Below are 15,071 nucleotides of genomic sequence, written 5' to 3' on the forward strand. Positions count from 1 at the left end.
GGGCCATAAGGACAAAACAATAAAGAAATGAAGGTTTCACAGCCACGACTGTTGATAAGTGTCTGAAGCAGCTCAGGCTATTTAGTTTATCCAAGACAGAAGTAGCACAAGAGGTGACTTGGTCAGGGCCTGCAAGTACTTAGATGAGCAAAGATTTCTGATCTAGCAGACAAAGGCGGAACAAGGTCCAGTACCTGGAAGCTGAAACCAGACAAATTCAGAATAGAAATAAGAGGCACGTTTTTAACACTCGGGGAATTAACCCTGGAACAGCTTCCCTGGGGAGGTGGTGAATTCTCCATGTTTACAGTGCAATTAAACGCTCACAGCTGGCCCATGTCAGCTGGCTCGGGCTTGTGGGGCTTGGGCTGGGGGGCCATTTAATTGCAATGGAGACCTTTGGGCTCAGGCTCTGGGACCCACAAGGGGGAAGGGTCGTAGAGCCTGGGCTCCAACCCGAGCCTGAACGTCTGCCTCTCTCTGGCCCACTCCCTCCCCAGGACGGTGAGATGTCTGTGTTTGCCCCCTTCCCATCCCACAACTAATATCTCTGTCTATCTGTGCAGAGTGTCGAGAGATGCTGCTGCATACTACAATCCCCATCCTCCGGGAGCTGATTGAGAAGGGAGAGGAGGAGGAGGCTTGCATTGATCTGCTCAGCAATATCCTGGAGGTGCTGTACAAAGCCCAGAAGGTAAAACCCCCATTACCCTAAGTGCTAGCTGTCAGCCCTGTCCAGCCGTGGTGTTGGCCTCACATGGTCAGATGGGCTTGAGCTAGGCTGAGCACAAAGCTCCCTTGTGGGGACAAATATTGGGGCTCAGGCTGACATTCCCCCTCCTTCTACAGACCTAGGGGGAAAGAGACACACGGGGCATAGCAGGGGTTGTCTGGGACTAGCCAACTGTCCCAGGCACTTTCCCATTAAACAAGATGGAGCTGCCAAAGCCTTCAGAGATGAAACCACAGCAATTATACCTGAGTCAAACCATCATGATTTGATGGACCAAGCCACGGCCCCCACTGCAGTGTTGGGTGCCTAATACCATAGTCCCCTGCAAGCCCTAGAGAAGCCCTATAATTCCTGACCATACCTGCAAACCCTCCCCATGGGGTCTCCCCACCCCATGGGAAAATAGAAGGTCCAAAGCATCATGGAGCCCTGGTGGGAAACCCCTTTAAAACTTTGTCAATTTATCTCCCTCCCAGTGGACTGACCCTTCTCCCCATGTATTAGACCTAGGGGAAGTTGCCCAGCCCATGTGAGTTACAGGACAGAGCAAATGGAATTATTACATTTTTTAAAATTTGTTTGTAGAGTCTCAAAGCTCCAGCTGAGGTCACCCATTGGCTGGCTGCTGTATAGATACATAACAGGAGACAGTCTGTGACATGGAGAGCTGACAATCTAAATAGGCAAGACAGACAAAGGTGGAGAGGAACAAAGGGCTATTAGCACTAGGCCCAGAGAAATGAAGTGACTTGCCCAAGGTGTCACATGGAGGCTGTGGCAGAGCCAGGAATAGAGCTCAGAGTGTCCTCTGAGAAGGAATGAGCTCCAGACTAGCTCCCCTGTGAGGGTCAATTGGAGCCGCTGTCTTTAAGGTCCACACTCAGAGAGAGAGCTGCCTCTCGCACTCGGCACTGCAATATCTGAGCCCTGCCTACATCAGCACCACCGCTGTTTGCTACTCGGGCAGCGTAATGTTCACCAGCTGCCACGCACAAGCACCAGGAGTGCCCCTCATCCATCAGACTTGCTTCTGATCAGTTTACCTTTGAAAATTAGCCAAAAGCTGCTCTGATTAGACCACACCCTCTGAACCCTCCAGTTCCTGCCCATTCAATTGCAACTTTATGAGGCTCCCATAATACATCACTTCAAGGTACATGGTACAGTCCTTTGCTCAAGGAGCTCCTTTATAAGGTGAAGTGAGGGGACAAGGCCTGGACACTCTGAGCCCCAACTTTCCTCTAATACAACTATTCCCCTGGCAGATGCAGAGATGAGCAGAGTGGAGCTGGTTGAGACATCCACCTTCTGAAGGATGCCAGCATTGGCTACTCAGTGGGGATTGGCAGAAGAGGCCTGAGTATAATGTCCCTTTTAACAGAGCAGCCCCTGTCAGCTCAGCCATGCCAAAATCCTGTGGGAGGGTCTTACCCATCTCCTTCCAGTATGAAGCAGAGAGCTGTATCAACACTCCTAGGAGTAGGACAGATTTCCTCTCTGAAAGGCAGCAGGTGCCATGCCACATTTTGGAAATGCATCCCAGAGAGGGAAAGGTATACAAGGGAAGCACAGCCCTGCCCGAAGGTTGTATGGTGAAATGAGCCAATGATAATGACTCTTAGCTTGATTGTAAGGATGAATTTGTTTGATATTGTTGGTTCCAGAGAGCAGAAGAACGGCTGACACGTCTGAGTGGAGAAGAGAGACAGCACAGGGAGGACTCTGAGCTGGTGAGCACTCCTCTGGGAAGTTTTGAAATACAGTAGGAGAGAGGAAGAGTAGGGGCAGCCTGAGCACCTGGGAGAAGCCCACCTGCTTCTCACTTCAGCCCCCAGCCTTTCATTTGCTGTCACCTTGAGTTTGAGAGGTGGTGGAGATGGGGCTCCTGCCAAGCAATGGGGTGGGGAGACCGGGACTGTAATAGTGGGTCTGGGGGTTGGATGTCTGGTGCATCAGCAGAACTGTATGACTGAGAAGTTCAGATGTGTACTATGATTGGCTTTGTTCAGGGCAATCAGACCTTCATTTTCTAAACTTATCGGATTTCTTGGAATCCTGTGGGAAGAATAATACATCTTTAATTTGCTTATGGATCAGTGTCCTAACAGATAAAGCACAAGATGGGGTATTAGTTGTTAATAAATATTAATCAGAAGTTAGGAACCATGGAAAATGGTCAAGTGCAGACTTTTAATACCTCACCTTAGGGACACCTTGTGGTTACAAGTTAATCAGATCTTCAGCTTGAAACAAGAACACGCATGACATCTTCAGTTTCCTTTTTATACACTTCAGGGCTCCTTGAACTGGAGTTTCCAGAAGCAAGTAGTTAGTATAGAAAGGGTCTCTCTCCTCGGGGCATATCTTCGAAAGATTGGCTTCAGAGGGGGAGGATTTGCATTCCCCTCACCTCAAGGTATTTCCTAAGGAAATTCACTTCATACCTATTGTTCCAGAAAGACCTTTGAACTTCCAGAAATTGCATTAATCTTGTCATTCTACTAAAGAAGTTCCATACAATCTCACAGTGCTGTGTAAACATCTGCATTTGTAATACAATGAACTGCAAAGATCTACACTTTCCACAGTATGCATCCGATGAAGTGAGCTGTAGCTCACGAAAGCTTATGCTCAAATAAATTGGTTAGTCTCTAAGGTGCCACTTTTTTATTGAAAAAAGTAATTCCCAACTATGCATAAAAAAGATGGGGTCTAAATTAGCTGTTACCACTCAAGAAAGAGATCTAGGAGTCATTGTGGATAGTTCTCTGAAAACATCCACTCAATGTGCAGCGGCAGTCAAAAAAGTGAACAGAATGCTGGGAATAATTAAGAAAGGGATAGATAATAGGACAGAAAATATCATGTTGCCTCTATATAAATCCATGGTACGCCCATATCTTGAATACTGTGTGTGGATGTGCGGACCCCATCTCAAAAAAGATATATTGGAATTGGAAAAGGTTCAGAAAAGGGCAACAAAAATGATTGGGGTCTGGAACGGCTTCCATATGAGGAGAGATTAATCAGACTGGGACTTTTCAGCTCGGAAAAGAGACGGCTAAGGGGAGATATGATTGAGATCTATTAAAATCATGACTGGTGTAGAGAAAGTGAATAAAGAAGTGTTGTTTACTCCTTCTCATAACACAAGCACTAGGGGTCACTAAATGAAATTAATAAGCAGCAGGAAGTATTTCTTCACACAACGCGCAGTCAACCTGTGGAGCACCTTGCCAGAGGATGTTGTGAAGGCCAAGACTATAACAGGGTTAAAAAAAGAACTAGATAAGTTCATGGAGGACAGGTCCATCAATGGCTATTAGCCGGGATGGGCAGGGATGGGGTCCCTGGCCTCTGTTTGCCAGATGCTGGGCATGGGCGACGGGATGGATCCCTTGGTGAGTCCCTGCTCTGTTCACTCCCTCAGGGGCTCCGGCACTGGCCGTGGTCGGCAGACAGGACTCCAGGGGTGGATGGACTCTCAGTCTGACCCAGCCTGGCCGTTCTAATGAATCAGCACGACTGGTTCTCTCAAAACATTGGCTCAACGTGCAGGGCAGCTTTTTTTTCTTTCTTTTTTTTTTAAACTAATGGTTAGGAGCCATTAGGAACCAATAAAGATAAGAGAGGTAATGCACAGTGCCACTCTATGAATCCGTGGCACGCCCACAGCTTGAATACTGCCTGCAGCTCTAGTGGCCCCATCTCAAAAAAAAGATACTGGGCTAGATGGACGATTGGTCTGATGCGGCATGGTTGTTCTTCCAACTCCTCGTAGACATATAGCTAATCTCTGATGCTAAGGGTGTGGAGTTTTCACCTCCCCTCTGCTGGGGGTGTGTCTGCAAGCCAGGACATAGCCACAGCAAGAGGGATTCCCAATATTATCAGCCCTAGACAGTGAAATAATATCATTCTCCCACCAACACATCCACGGGTATCTTATGGAGAGCCCCACCTTCCAAGCATCTTTTAAACCTTCCCAGTCTAGTTAGGCATGAGCCAAAGGTACAAGTGGTTTCATATCTCTCCCCTGCAAGCATATCTGATTCTTTAGTCAGATCTTTCCTACCAAGTATAATCTGGGCACTGTGTGCTTCCACTCTTGGAACATTCTGCCATTTACACTGGCCTCTTTAATAAACTCTGTCCACCTCCAGGAGGGCATGTGATGGGTTACCCCCCCACTCCAGGGTGCCACCTGGTGTACTGGGGTACAACTGAGCCTGCCTGTTCCACCAGCCTGGGCTCTCTTACACTGTCCTGCTGAGTCAGGCCCTCAAGCCTCCTCCAGCACACACACAGGTAGGGACACACCCAGCTGCAGAAAGACACAGACACTGAAATCAGCTCTGCATGGGAAGACTTGGCTAGGGAATTGCCCAGCACTCAAATGCACACCCCCTCTGGAGTGTAAACCCAAAATTGTATTGGCTTGCACTGCACAGAAAACTGTACAATTTAAACTCATGAAATTCACTCCCTCCATCAGTGTGGAGGAAGATATGCACAGCTTTTTGCACCCCCCAGTTATAGATTTCACAAACGGGGTTTAGAGAAAACAAAAACAAGTTCATTAACTACAAAAGATAGATTTTAAGTGATAAGGGATAGCAAATAGATCAAAGCAGATCACTGAGCAAATAAAAACAAACACGCAAACTAAGCTTAATACACTAAAGAAACTGGTTAAAAGTGGTAGTTTCTCACCCTAAATGACAGGTTTCAGAGTAACAGCCGTGTTAGTCTGTATTCGCAAAAAGAAAAGGAGTACTTGTGGCACCTTAGAGAGTAACCAGTTTATTACCAACAGGAGAGTGGGTTGGTCTGTGTGTGTGGAAAAAAGGGGTGGGGGAGCAGAAAACCTGGATTTGTGCTGGAAATGGCCCACCTTGATTATCATACACATTGAAAGGAGAGTGATCACTTTAGATAAGCTATTACCAACAGGAGAGTGGGGTGGGGGGAGAGAAAACCTTTTGTAGTGGTAAACACCCATTTTTTCATGGTTTGTGTGTATAAAAGCATCTTCTGTATTTTCCACAGTATGCATCCGATGAAGTGAGCTGTAGCTCACGAAACCTTATGCTCAAATAAATTGGTTAGTCTCTAAGGTGCCACAAGTACTCCTTTTCTTTTCACCCTAAATGTTGCTTTATGGCAGATTACAGAGGTTCTTGAAGACAAGCTGCTTTTGCTTGCAGCTTAAAACTCTAGGTATTTCTTTCACAGACCAGACACCTTTTCCAGCCCAGGTTCAGTCCTTCCCCACCACCTTTGTCTTTGTTTCTTAGATCATCTGTTTCCAGCAGTCATCCTGGACAGGGATTCAGTGAGGAATGACCCCTGATTAACTCACTTCCCTGCCTTAAATAGGATTTACATATGGTGGGAATCCTTTGTTTCCCAGCTTTATCCCCCACCCTTATCAGAGGAAAAATACTAGGGGTCCAAGATGGAGTCCAGTACCAGGTGACAGGATCACATGACCCTGCAGTGTCAAAGCAGCCAGGAGTCAAATATTGTTTGCAGCATCCCAGGAAGAGCTTCTCAGGAAGGTGGTAGATTAGCATCTTCAAAGTCCTATTGTTCTCCCTAATGGCCCATTCAGGCTTATTGCATTCTGTCTGGTGGGCATTCCCCAGGTATAAACGCACTTGTAATTGCAAAAAGAAAAGGAGGACTTGTGGCACCTTAGAGACTAACAAATTTATTTGAGCATAAGCTTTCGTGAGCTACAGCTCACTTCACTGGATGCTACTCTGAAACCTGCACTTGTAATTGTTACATAGTCAGTATTCCTAACTTCAGATACAGAAATGAAACATACATACAAATGGGATAATCACATTCAGTAAATCAGAACCTTTCCAATGATACATCACATGACCCATCTTGCCTAAAGCACATCTTAGTTATGCCATATTCATATCATAGGAATATCTCTATGGAGAATATGGGATGTAGTGTCACAGTGCAGAACAGACAATTACCTGTGATCACCGCAGGCATCCCTGCCTGGATTCCACATACAAAGCACACTGCTTCCTCAGCTGTTGAGTTGATTTACACAAATAACGCCTTCTCAGGCCATCACTCTGGGCCGGAAACCTTGAGGCAACCATTTCCGGAGTGGTAGGGGCTCAGACCCAACCCCTCACCTGGGACAAAGCGGGACCCCCCCCCCTTTACGCTGGGTGTTTCCCATTCCTCAGACCTGCGCTTCACAAATGGCCTCGCTTGCACAAATAGATCAGCTGCATGGGCTGCATCTTTTAGTCGCTGGGGATTTATCCCACACTGCAGCTCTTACTTCAGCCAGCCCCAGGCATCAAAGAACTTCTCTTGGCTAAATAGGTATAGCAGATTTTCATAGTCCTCTGCCTCTTTATATCTCATCCATTTCCTTAAATGATCACACATTTTATAAATTTATTTCCCATGACTTATTTTATCATGTTTTTTGATGTTTCTAAATTTTAGGCAATATTACTCTGGGATTATTTGAAACCTTCTTGATACAATATCTCTGAATAAATCATAATTCACAGATATTTATCAGATAGACTGGGAGGCAACATTGTCATTTTCTGTGTGTCAAGAATTTGGAGTACTTCACATGCATCCGATGAAGTATCCGATGATGCATCTTCATGCATCCGATGAAGTGAGCTGTAGCTCACGAAAGCTTATGCTCAAATAAATTGGTTAGTCTCTAAGGTGCCACAAGTACTCCTTTTCTTTTTGCAAATACAGACTAACACGGCTGTTACTCTGAAACCTGTCACATGTCATAGAATCACAGAATCTTCGGGTTGGAAGAGACCTCAGGAGGTCATCTAGTCCAACCCCCAGCTCAAAGCAGGACCAACCCCAACTCAATCATCCCAGCCAGGGCTTTGTCAAGCCAGGCCTTAAAAACCTTTAAGGAAGGAGATTCCACCACCTCCCTAGGGAACACATTCCAGTGCTTCACCACCCTCCTAGTGAAATAGTGTTTCCTCATATCCAACCTAGACCTCCCCCACTGCAACTGGAGACCATTACTCCTCGTTCTGTCATCTGCCCCCACTGAGAACAGCCTCCTCCTCCACTGAGAACAGCAATACTCCAGATGTGGCCTCACCAGTGCCAAATGGAGAGAAATAATCACTTCCCTTGATACGCTGGCAATGCTCCTACTAATGCAGCCCAATATGCCATTAGCCTTCTTGGCAACAAGGGCACACTGTTGACTCCTATCCAGCTTCTCGTCCACTGTCACCCCCAGGTCCTTTTCCGCAGAACTGCTGCTTAGCCAGTTGATCCCCAGCCTGTGGCAGTGTATGGGATTCTTCCATCCTAACTGGGGTTATTTAAAGTGAGGGGGGATTTCATAGCAGCCTTCAACTACCTGAAGGGGGGTTCGAAAGAGGATGGAGCTTGGCTGTTCTCAGTGGTGGCAGATGTGAAGCAGCGAGGGCACAGCAGGCTCAGGGGAGGGGGCAGGAAGGGGTGGAGTGGGGGCAGGGCCTGTGGCAGAGCCAGGGGCTGAGCAGTGAGCGCTCCCCGGCACACTGGAAAGTTGGTGCCTGTAGATCCAGCCCCGGAGTCGGTGCCTAGACAAGGAGCCACCTATTAACTTCTGAAGAGCCCATGTGGCTCTGGAGCCACAGGTTGGCCACCCCTGGGCTAGATGGACCATTGGTCTGACCCAGTCTGGCCACTCTTTTATGTTCTTATGTGGGTGCACGAGGTCAGCCAGTAGCTTAGGAGCGAGCAGCCATCTGTTTCTAAGGTGTGGAGAGAGAATTCCGTGCTTTAGTCCCAGCTCTCAAATGCAGGCTGAGTTGCCCTTTGAGCAGCCCCTCCCAGCTGTGAGTGGGGCCACCTGCATGATTCCTCTTGTGCTGTCTGTCGGCTGCTGCCATTGCTGGGGGAGGTCCCTTTTACAGTGCCAAAGCTGCGTTTGACACAGCCCCTGGGGCACTCTGAGTACTCACCATGCAAAGGAGTATAACTGCCAGGTGACCTCCCTTTCTGTCTCCTGCATGGTGATCCCAGGAGTGAGACCAGGGCAGGGCTGCCCGGACTCTGGACATGACGTGTGTCTTGCCTTTCAGAGGAAGGTGAAGGGGCATGTGCAGATGATTCTGGAGCAGCTGCTGCGCACTGTCAATCGCAGGGTGATTGTCCTCGACCAGGAGCACGACCTAAGAGTGAGTACCACTGCTTGCTCTGTGCGGTTCTGGGGGGCTGCAGGCATCTTGGAGTGAGCCTGGCCCCTGAACGGGCCCTGGTGAGTGTAAAAGAGTGTGCTGGGGTGCTAAGAGGTGGGGTGGTAAGAGCTTCTCATGAGAGTCCCCTGCTATTGGTGCTATTCATCCTGCAGCAGCTTGATCAGGATGAGGCTCTCGGTGTTACACAGAACCCCTGGAAAATCCTTCAGCCCAAGACCGAACACGGCACATGGGGAATTCATGGTAGGAGCAGATACTGTGGCAGGGTGGAGTCCTGGGTCGACCCTCATGGGGTGCTGGCAGACGGCTGGGCCTCATCTCGTAGTGGGAGGTTCCTTCTGTGGAGGTGGGGCCGTAGGGACATCTCGAGGTTGAAGAATGTGAGTTCTGAGGACAGGTGAAGGGAGCTGGGCTCCTTCCAGGAACAAGGTTTACTTGCTGGGCCTGAATCACCATTGGAGTTCTGCTTCAGAGTGGTAGCCGTGTTAGTCTGTAAAAACAACGAGGAGTCCTTGTGGCACCTTAGAGACTAACAAATTTATTTGGGCATAAGCTTTTGTGGGCTAAAACCCATTTCATCAGATGCATGGAGTGGAAAATACAGTAGACAAGTATAAATACACAGCACATGAAAAGATGGGAGTTGCCTTACCAAGAGAGGGGTCAGTGCTAACAAGCCAATTCAGTTAAGGTGGAAGTGGCCTATTCAAAAGGGGTGAATACCAAGGGAGGGAAAATCACTTTCGTAGTGCTAATGAAGCCAATGCAATCAAGGTGGCCAATTTCAAACAGTTGACAAGAAGATGTGGGTATCAGGAGAGGGAAATTAGTTTTTGTAGTGACCCATGCACTCCCAGTCTGTATTCAGACCTAATTTGATGGTGTCCAGTTTGCAAATTAATTCCAGTTCTGCAGTTTCTCGTTGGAGTCTGTTTTTGAAGTTTTGTTGTTGAAGAATTGCCACTTTTATGTCTGTTGTTGAGTGTCCAGGGAGATTGAAGTGTTCTCCTGCTGGTTTTTGAATGTTACAATTCTTGATGTCTGATTTGTATCCATTTATTTTTTTGCGTAGAGACTGTCCGGTTTGGAGTTCTGCATGCCAAGAATGCAGAGCGGATTAAATCTCAGGGTTCAGGGCATCAGCTGGTCATAGAGTCTCTGTCCACACAGCCAGTGGGTGCAAGCCTCCCAGCGTTGGGCAACAGACTTGGGCTCCTGGGGCTCATGCTCTAGAAATAGCTGAGTAGGGAGTGCTTTGCAGAATCCTGGGTATGTCTATCCAGTGGCTCAGGCTCTGAGGCCCACCCCCGCTTCCTAGGCTTCAGAGTCCAGGCTCCAGCCTGAGCCGCAGCCTCAGATGGTTATCGGCTCAGCTATTTCAGAGCACTGCTTGCAGCCCCGCTAGCCCGCGTCCGTTGACCTGGGCTGAATGAGAGCCTTGCTTTCATGGGCTGCATAGACGTACCCTGGAGCACAGCGCTGCTCAACTGGTGCATCAGAGTTAGGGCCCGGCTGGACTATTTGGTGAAATGGCCTAATCAAGTAGGTGAGGAGCTACGAGGCAAGATGGCCCCATGGCTCACTTGGTTAGCCAGTGCCTTGATGTGGGGAGCAGATCTGATGTGCCAGCAGGTGGGGGAGGGGTTCAAAATGAAGAAAGAACTTGATAAATGTATACCTTCAGATCAGCGGCACTGCTATGGGTACCCGCATGGCCCCACAGTATGCCAACATTTTTATGGCTGACTTAGAACAACGCTTCCTCAGCTCTCGTCCCCTAACGCCCCTACTCTACTTGCGCTACATTGATGACATCTGCATCATCTGGACCCATGGAAAAGAAGCCCTTGAGGAATTCCACCATGATTTCAACAATTTCCATCCCACCATCAACCTCAGTCTGGTCCAGTCCACACAAGAGATCCACTTCCTGGACACTACAGTGCTAATAAACAATGGTCACATAAACACCACCCTATAGCGGAAACCTACTGACTGCTATTCCTACCTACATGCCTCCAGCTTTCACCCTGACCACACCACACGATCCATCGTCTACAGCCAAGCTCTGCGATACAACTTCATTTGCTCCAACCCCTCAGACAGAGACACACACCTACAAGATCTCTATCAAGCATTCTTACAACTACAATACCCACCTGCGGAAGTGAAGAAACAGATTGATAGAGCCAGAAGAGTTCCCAGAAGTCACCTACTACAGGATAGGCCTAACAAAGAAAATAACAGAACACCACTAGCCGTCACCTTCAGCCCCCAACTAAAACCCCTCCAACGCATTATTAAGGATCTACAACCTATCCTGAAGGATGACCCAACACTCTCACAAATCTTGGGAGACAGGCCAGTCCTTGCCTACAGACAGCCCCCCAACCTGAAGCAAATACTCACCAACAACCACATACCACACAACAGAACCACTAACCCAGGAACTTATCCTTGCAACAAAGCCGGTTGCCAACTGTGCCCACATATCTATTCAGGGGACACCATCAAAGGGCCTAATAACATCAGCCACACTATCAGAGGCTCGTTCACCTGCACATCCACCAATGTGATATATGCCATCATGTGCCAGCAATGCCCTTCTGCCATGTACATTGGTCAAACTGGACAATCTCTACGTAAAAGAATAAATGGACACAAATCAGATGTCAAGAATTATAACATTCATAAACCAGTCGGAGAACACTTCAATCTCTCTGGTCACGCAATCACAGACATGAAGGTCGCTATCTTACAACAAAAAAACTTCAAATCCAGACTCCAGCGAGAAACTGCTGAATTGGAATTCATTTGCAAATTGGATACTATTAATTTAGGCTTAAATAGAGACTGGGAGTGGCTAAGTCATTATGCAAGGTAGCCTATTTCCCCTTGTTTTTTTCTACCCCCCTGCCCCCCCCCCCCCGACGTTCTGGTTAAACTTGGATTTATGCTGGAAATGGCCCACCTTGATTATCATGCACATTGTAAGGAGAGTGGTCACTTTGGATGAGCTATTACCAGCAGGAGAGTGAGTTTGTGTGTGTATGGGGGTGGGGGGGTGAGAAAACCTGTATTTGTGCTGGAAATGGCCCACCTTGATTATCATGCACATTGTAAACTCTATGATACTCTTGTATCATGCACATTGTGGGGTTTTCAAACTTATCTTTGAAAACTCGTGGCGAACCGGGGAAGTCCCGGATGACTGGAAAAAGGCTAATGTAGTGCCAATCTTTAAAAAAGGGAAGAAGGAAGATCCTGGGAACTACAGGCCAGTCAGCCTCACCTCAGTCCCTGGAAAAATCATGGAGCAGGTCCTCAAAGAATCAATCCTGAAGCACTTGCATGAGAGGAAAGTGATCAGGAACAGCCAGCATGGATTCACCAAGGGAAGGTCATGCCTGACTAATCTAATCGCCTTTTATGATGAGATTACTGGTTCTGTGGATGAAGGGAAAGCAGTGGATGTATTGTTTCTTGACTTTAGCAAAGCTTTTGACACGGTCTCCCATAGTATTCTTGTCAGCAAGTTAAGGAAGTATGGGCTGGATGAATGCACCATAAGGTGGGTAGAAAGCTGGCTAAATTGTCGGGCTCAACGGGTAGTGATCAATGGCTCCATGTCTAGTTGGCAGCCGGTATCAAGTGGAGTGCCCCAGGGGTCGGTCCTGGGGCCGGTTTTATTCAATATCTTCATAAATGATCTGGAGGATGGTGTGGATTGCACTCTCAGCAAATTTGCGGATGATACTAAACTGGGAGGAGTGGTAGATACGCTGGAGGGGAGGGATAGGCTACAGAAGGACCTAGACCAATTGGAAGATTGGGCCAAAAGGAATCTGATGAGGTTCAATAAGGATAAGTGCAGGGTCCTGCACTTAGGACGGAAGAACCCAATGCACAGCTACAGACTAGGGACCGAATGGCTAGGCAGCAGTTCTGCAGAAAAGGACCTAGGGGTGACAGTGGACGAGAAGCTGGATATGAGTCAGCAGTGTGCCCTTGTTGCCAAGAAGGCCAATGGCATTTTGGGATGTATAAGTAGGGGCATAGCGAGCAGATCGAGGGACGTGATCGTTCCCCTCTATTCGACATTGGTGAGGCCTCATCTGGAGTACTGTGTCCAGTTTTGGGCCCCACACTTCAAGAAGGATGTGGATAAATTGGAGAGAGTCCAGCGAAGGGCAACAAAAATGATTAGGGGACTGGAACACATGAGTTATGAGGAGAGGCTGAGGGAGCTGGGATTGTTTAGCCTGCAGAAGAGAAGAATGAGGGGGGATTTGATAGCTGCTTTCAACTACCTGAAAGGGGGTTCCAAAGAGGATGGCTCTAGACTGTTCTCAATGGTAGCAGATGACAGAACGAGGAGTAATGGTCTCAAGTTGCAGTGGGGGAGGTTTAGATTGGATATTAGGAAAAACTTTTTCACTAAGAGGGTGGTGAAACACTGGAATGCGTTACCTAGGGAGGTGGTAGAATCTCCTTCCTTAGAGGTTTTTAAGGTCAGGCTTGACAAAGCCCTGGCTGGGATGATTTAACTGGGAATTGGTCCTGCTTTGAGCAGGGGGTTGGACTAGATGACCTTCTGGGGTCCCTTCCAACCCTGATATTCTATGATTCTATGATTCTATGTAGGGAGATTTCAGAGTAACAGCCGTGTTAGTCTGTCTGCGAATACAGACTAACACGGCTGTTACTCTGAAACTTGATAAATTGGCTAGAGATAAATCAGTCCCACTGGGCAGGGGCCAGGGCAGGGGTTAGAAACCAGGGGCTGAATGCGAGTCTGGGGAAACTGGAATAACAGGGAGTTAGTGCATGGCAGCTTAGCCCAAGGGGGACTGCCCAGACTGCAAACCGCTGGGTCTACGCTCTGTGTCCTGCTGACAGTGACGCTCTTGCGGCAGCGGGAAGTCAGTGGGGATGACTGTAAACCAATAGTGTAGAGGAGCAATGGCGGCTGAAGCTCAGCTCGCCTCTCAGTGGAGGGGCCTGCTGGGATCTGAGGACAGTGTTGTCCTCCCGTTCTTGGTTCTCACTGACAAGTGCTGCTGGAGGCAGCGAATCTGGAGTGACGGGCATGGCAGAGTGGTGCTGTGAGGCTCACTGAGCCTCTGGCTCTGCTATGTTCTCTGTTTGGAGTCTGCCTGAGGATCTCTCCAGCAGGTCGCTCTGCTCAGGTCTGTGCATGTTCAGGCTGCTGGCAGCCCCTTGGCGGGATGTTTGGATAGGCATGCCCAGGACTCTGTGCTGCTGTTACACTGATCCCTGTGAGTTAGCACCTTAATTCCGGGAGCTACTGTAGCAAGTAGTAAGACACCTGCTCAGAGAGTTACTAGTTCAGTCTGACCCCATGGTTCAAGGAGTGACAAGGCTCTGCTCTTTAATGGTTTTGGTTTGATCCTGAGATGGGTTTCAAGCGTATATTTTGAGATATCCCCCTCTTCAGCGAGTCTCTCACAATTGGCAGGCTCAGACTCCCTTCACTAGAATCACTTCACTGCTGCAGTGTGGATGGGCTGTTTTCCTGGCATAATCTGTGCAGTTTCTCAGGAGAGCTCTGACTGGCTTGCCTGACACAATGGGTGAGGAAGCTCTTCCAGCTCCAGATCACCAGCACTGTCTCTTGCTCATCCTTAAGTGGCTTTGCTTGCTGAATAGATTGCGGATTCAGTCCTAAATGCTCCTCTCTGACCTTGGGGGTAATGGCCTTATGGACAGTTGCTTAGCTAAGCTATTCTGTATCCAGTTCTGCCCTCAGGCATTGTGTCAGTGTTGTAAATGAGGCAGACAGGGTGTGGCCCAGCTGGTCATAGCATCTCCTTTCATACCCTTCTCTCCAGCGCTTTTGCGGCGGGGGAGAGATTGTAGCTCTGAACCTTCCGGTCTGTGACAAGGACCTTTAGAGTGTGGGATCCAAGCGAGTGAAGGAAGCTTGGTGGGGATCAGGTGGGATTTGAGCTCACTAGCATTATGTTTTTTGTTACCCTTGCTTTTGGGTGGTGTATTTTGGCATCCCAGGGAAGTGAGGGCAGAAAGGAGTGGTAATGGAGCTACATGCATAATTTATAATAGTAGTAATGAGGAACACTGGATGAGGTAGTTAG

General features: G+C 48.2%; 1 protein-coding gene across 2 annotated transcripts in view; it reads left to right on the plus strand.

Annotated features, from left to right (window-relative positions):
* Positions 1-15,071, plus strand: part of LOC140911001 (dedicator of cytokinesis protein 2) — a 353,749-nt gene that overhangs the window by 199,913 nt on the left and 138,765 nt on the right. For both annotated transcript variants that reach the window (XM_078852647.1, XM_078852648.1), the window contains exons 26-28: positions 567-694; positions 2,398-2,463; positions 8,839-8,934. In XM_078852647.1, coding sequence (XP_078708773.1) covers positions 567-694; positions 2,398-2,463; positions 8,839-8,934 — 290 coding nt within the window. The remainder of the gene's footprint in view (positions 1-566; positions 695-2,397; positions 2,464-8,838; positions 8,935-15,071) is intronic.

The sequence above is a fragment of the Lepidochelys kempii genome, chromosome 4 (assembly GCF_965140285.1).
Source record: "Lepidochelys kempii isolate rLepKem1 chromosome 4, rLepKem1.hap1, whole genome shotgun sequence".
NCBI lineage: Eukaryota > Metazoa > Chordata > Testudines > Cheloniidae > Lepidochelys > Lepidochelys kempii.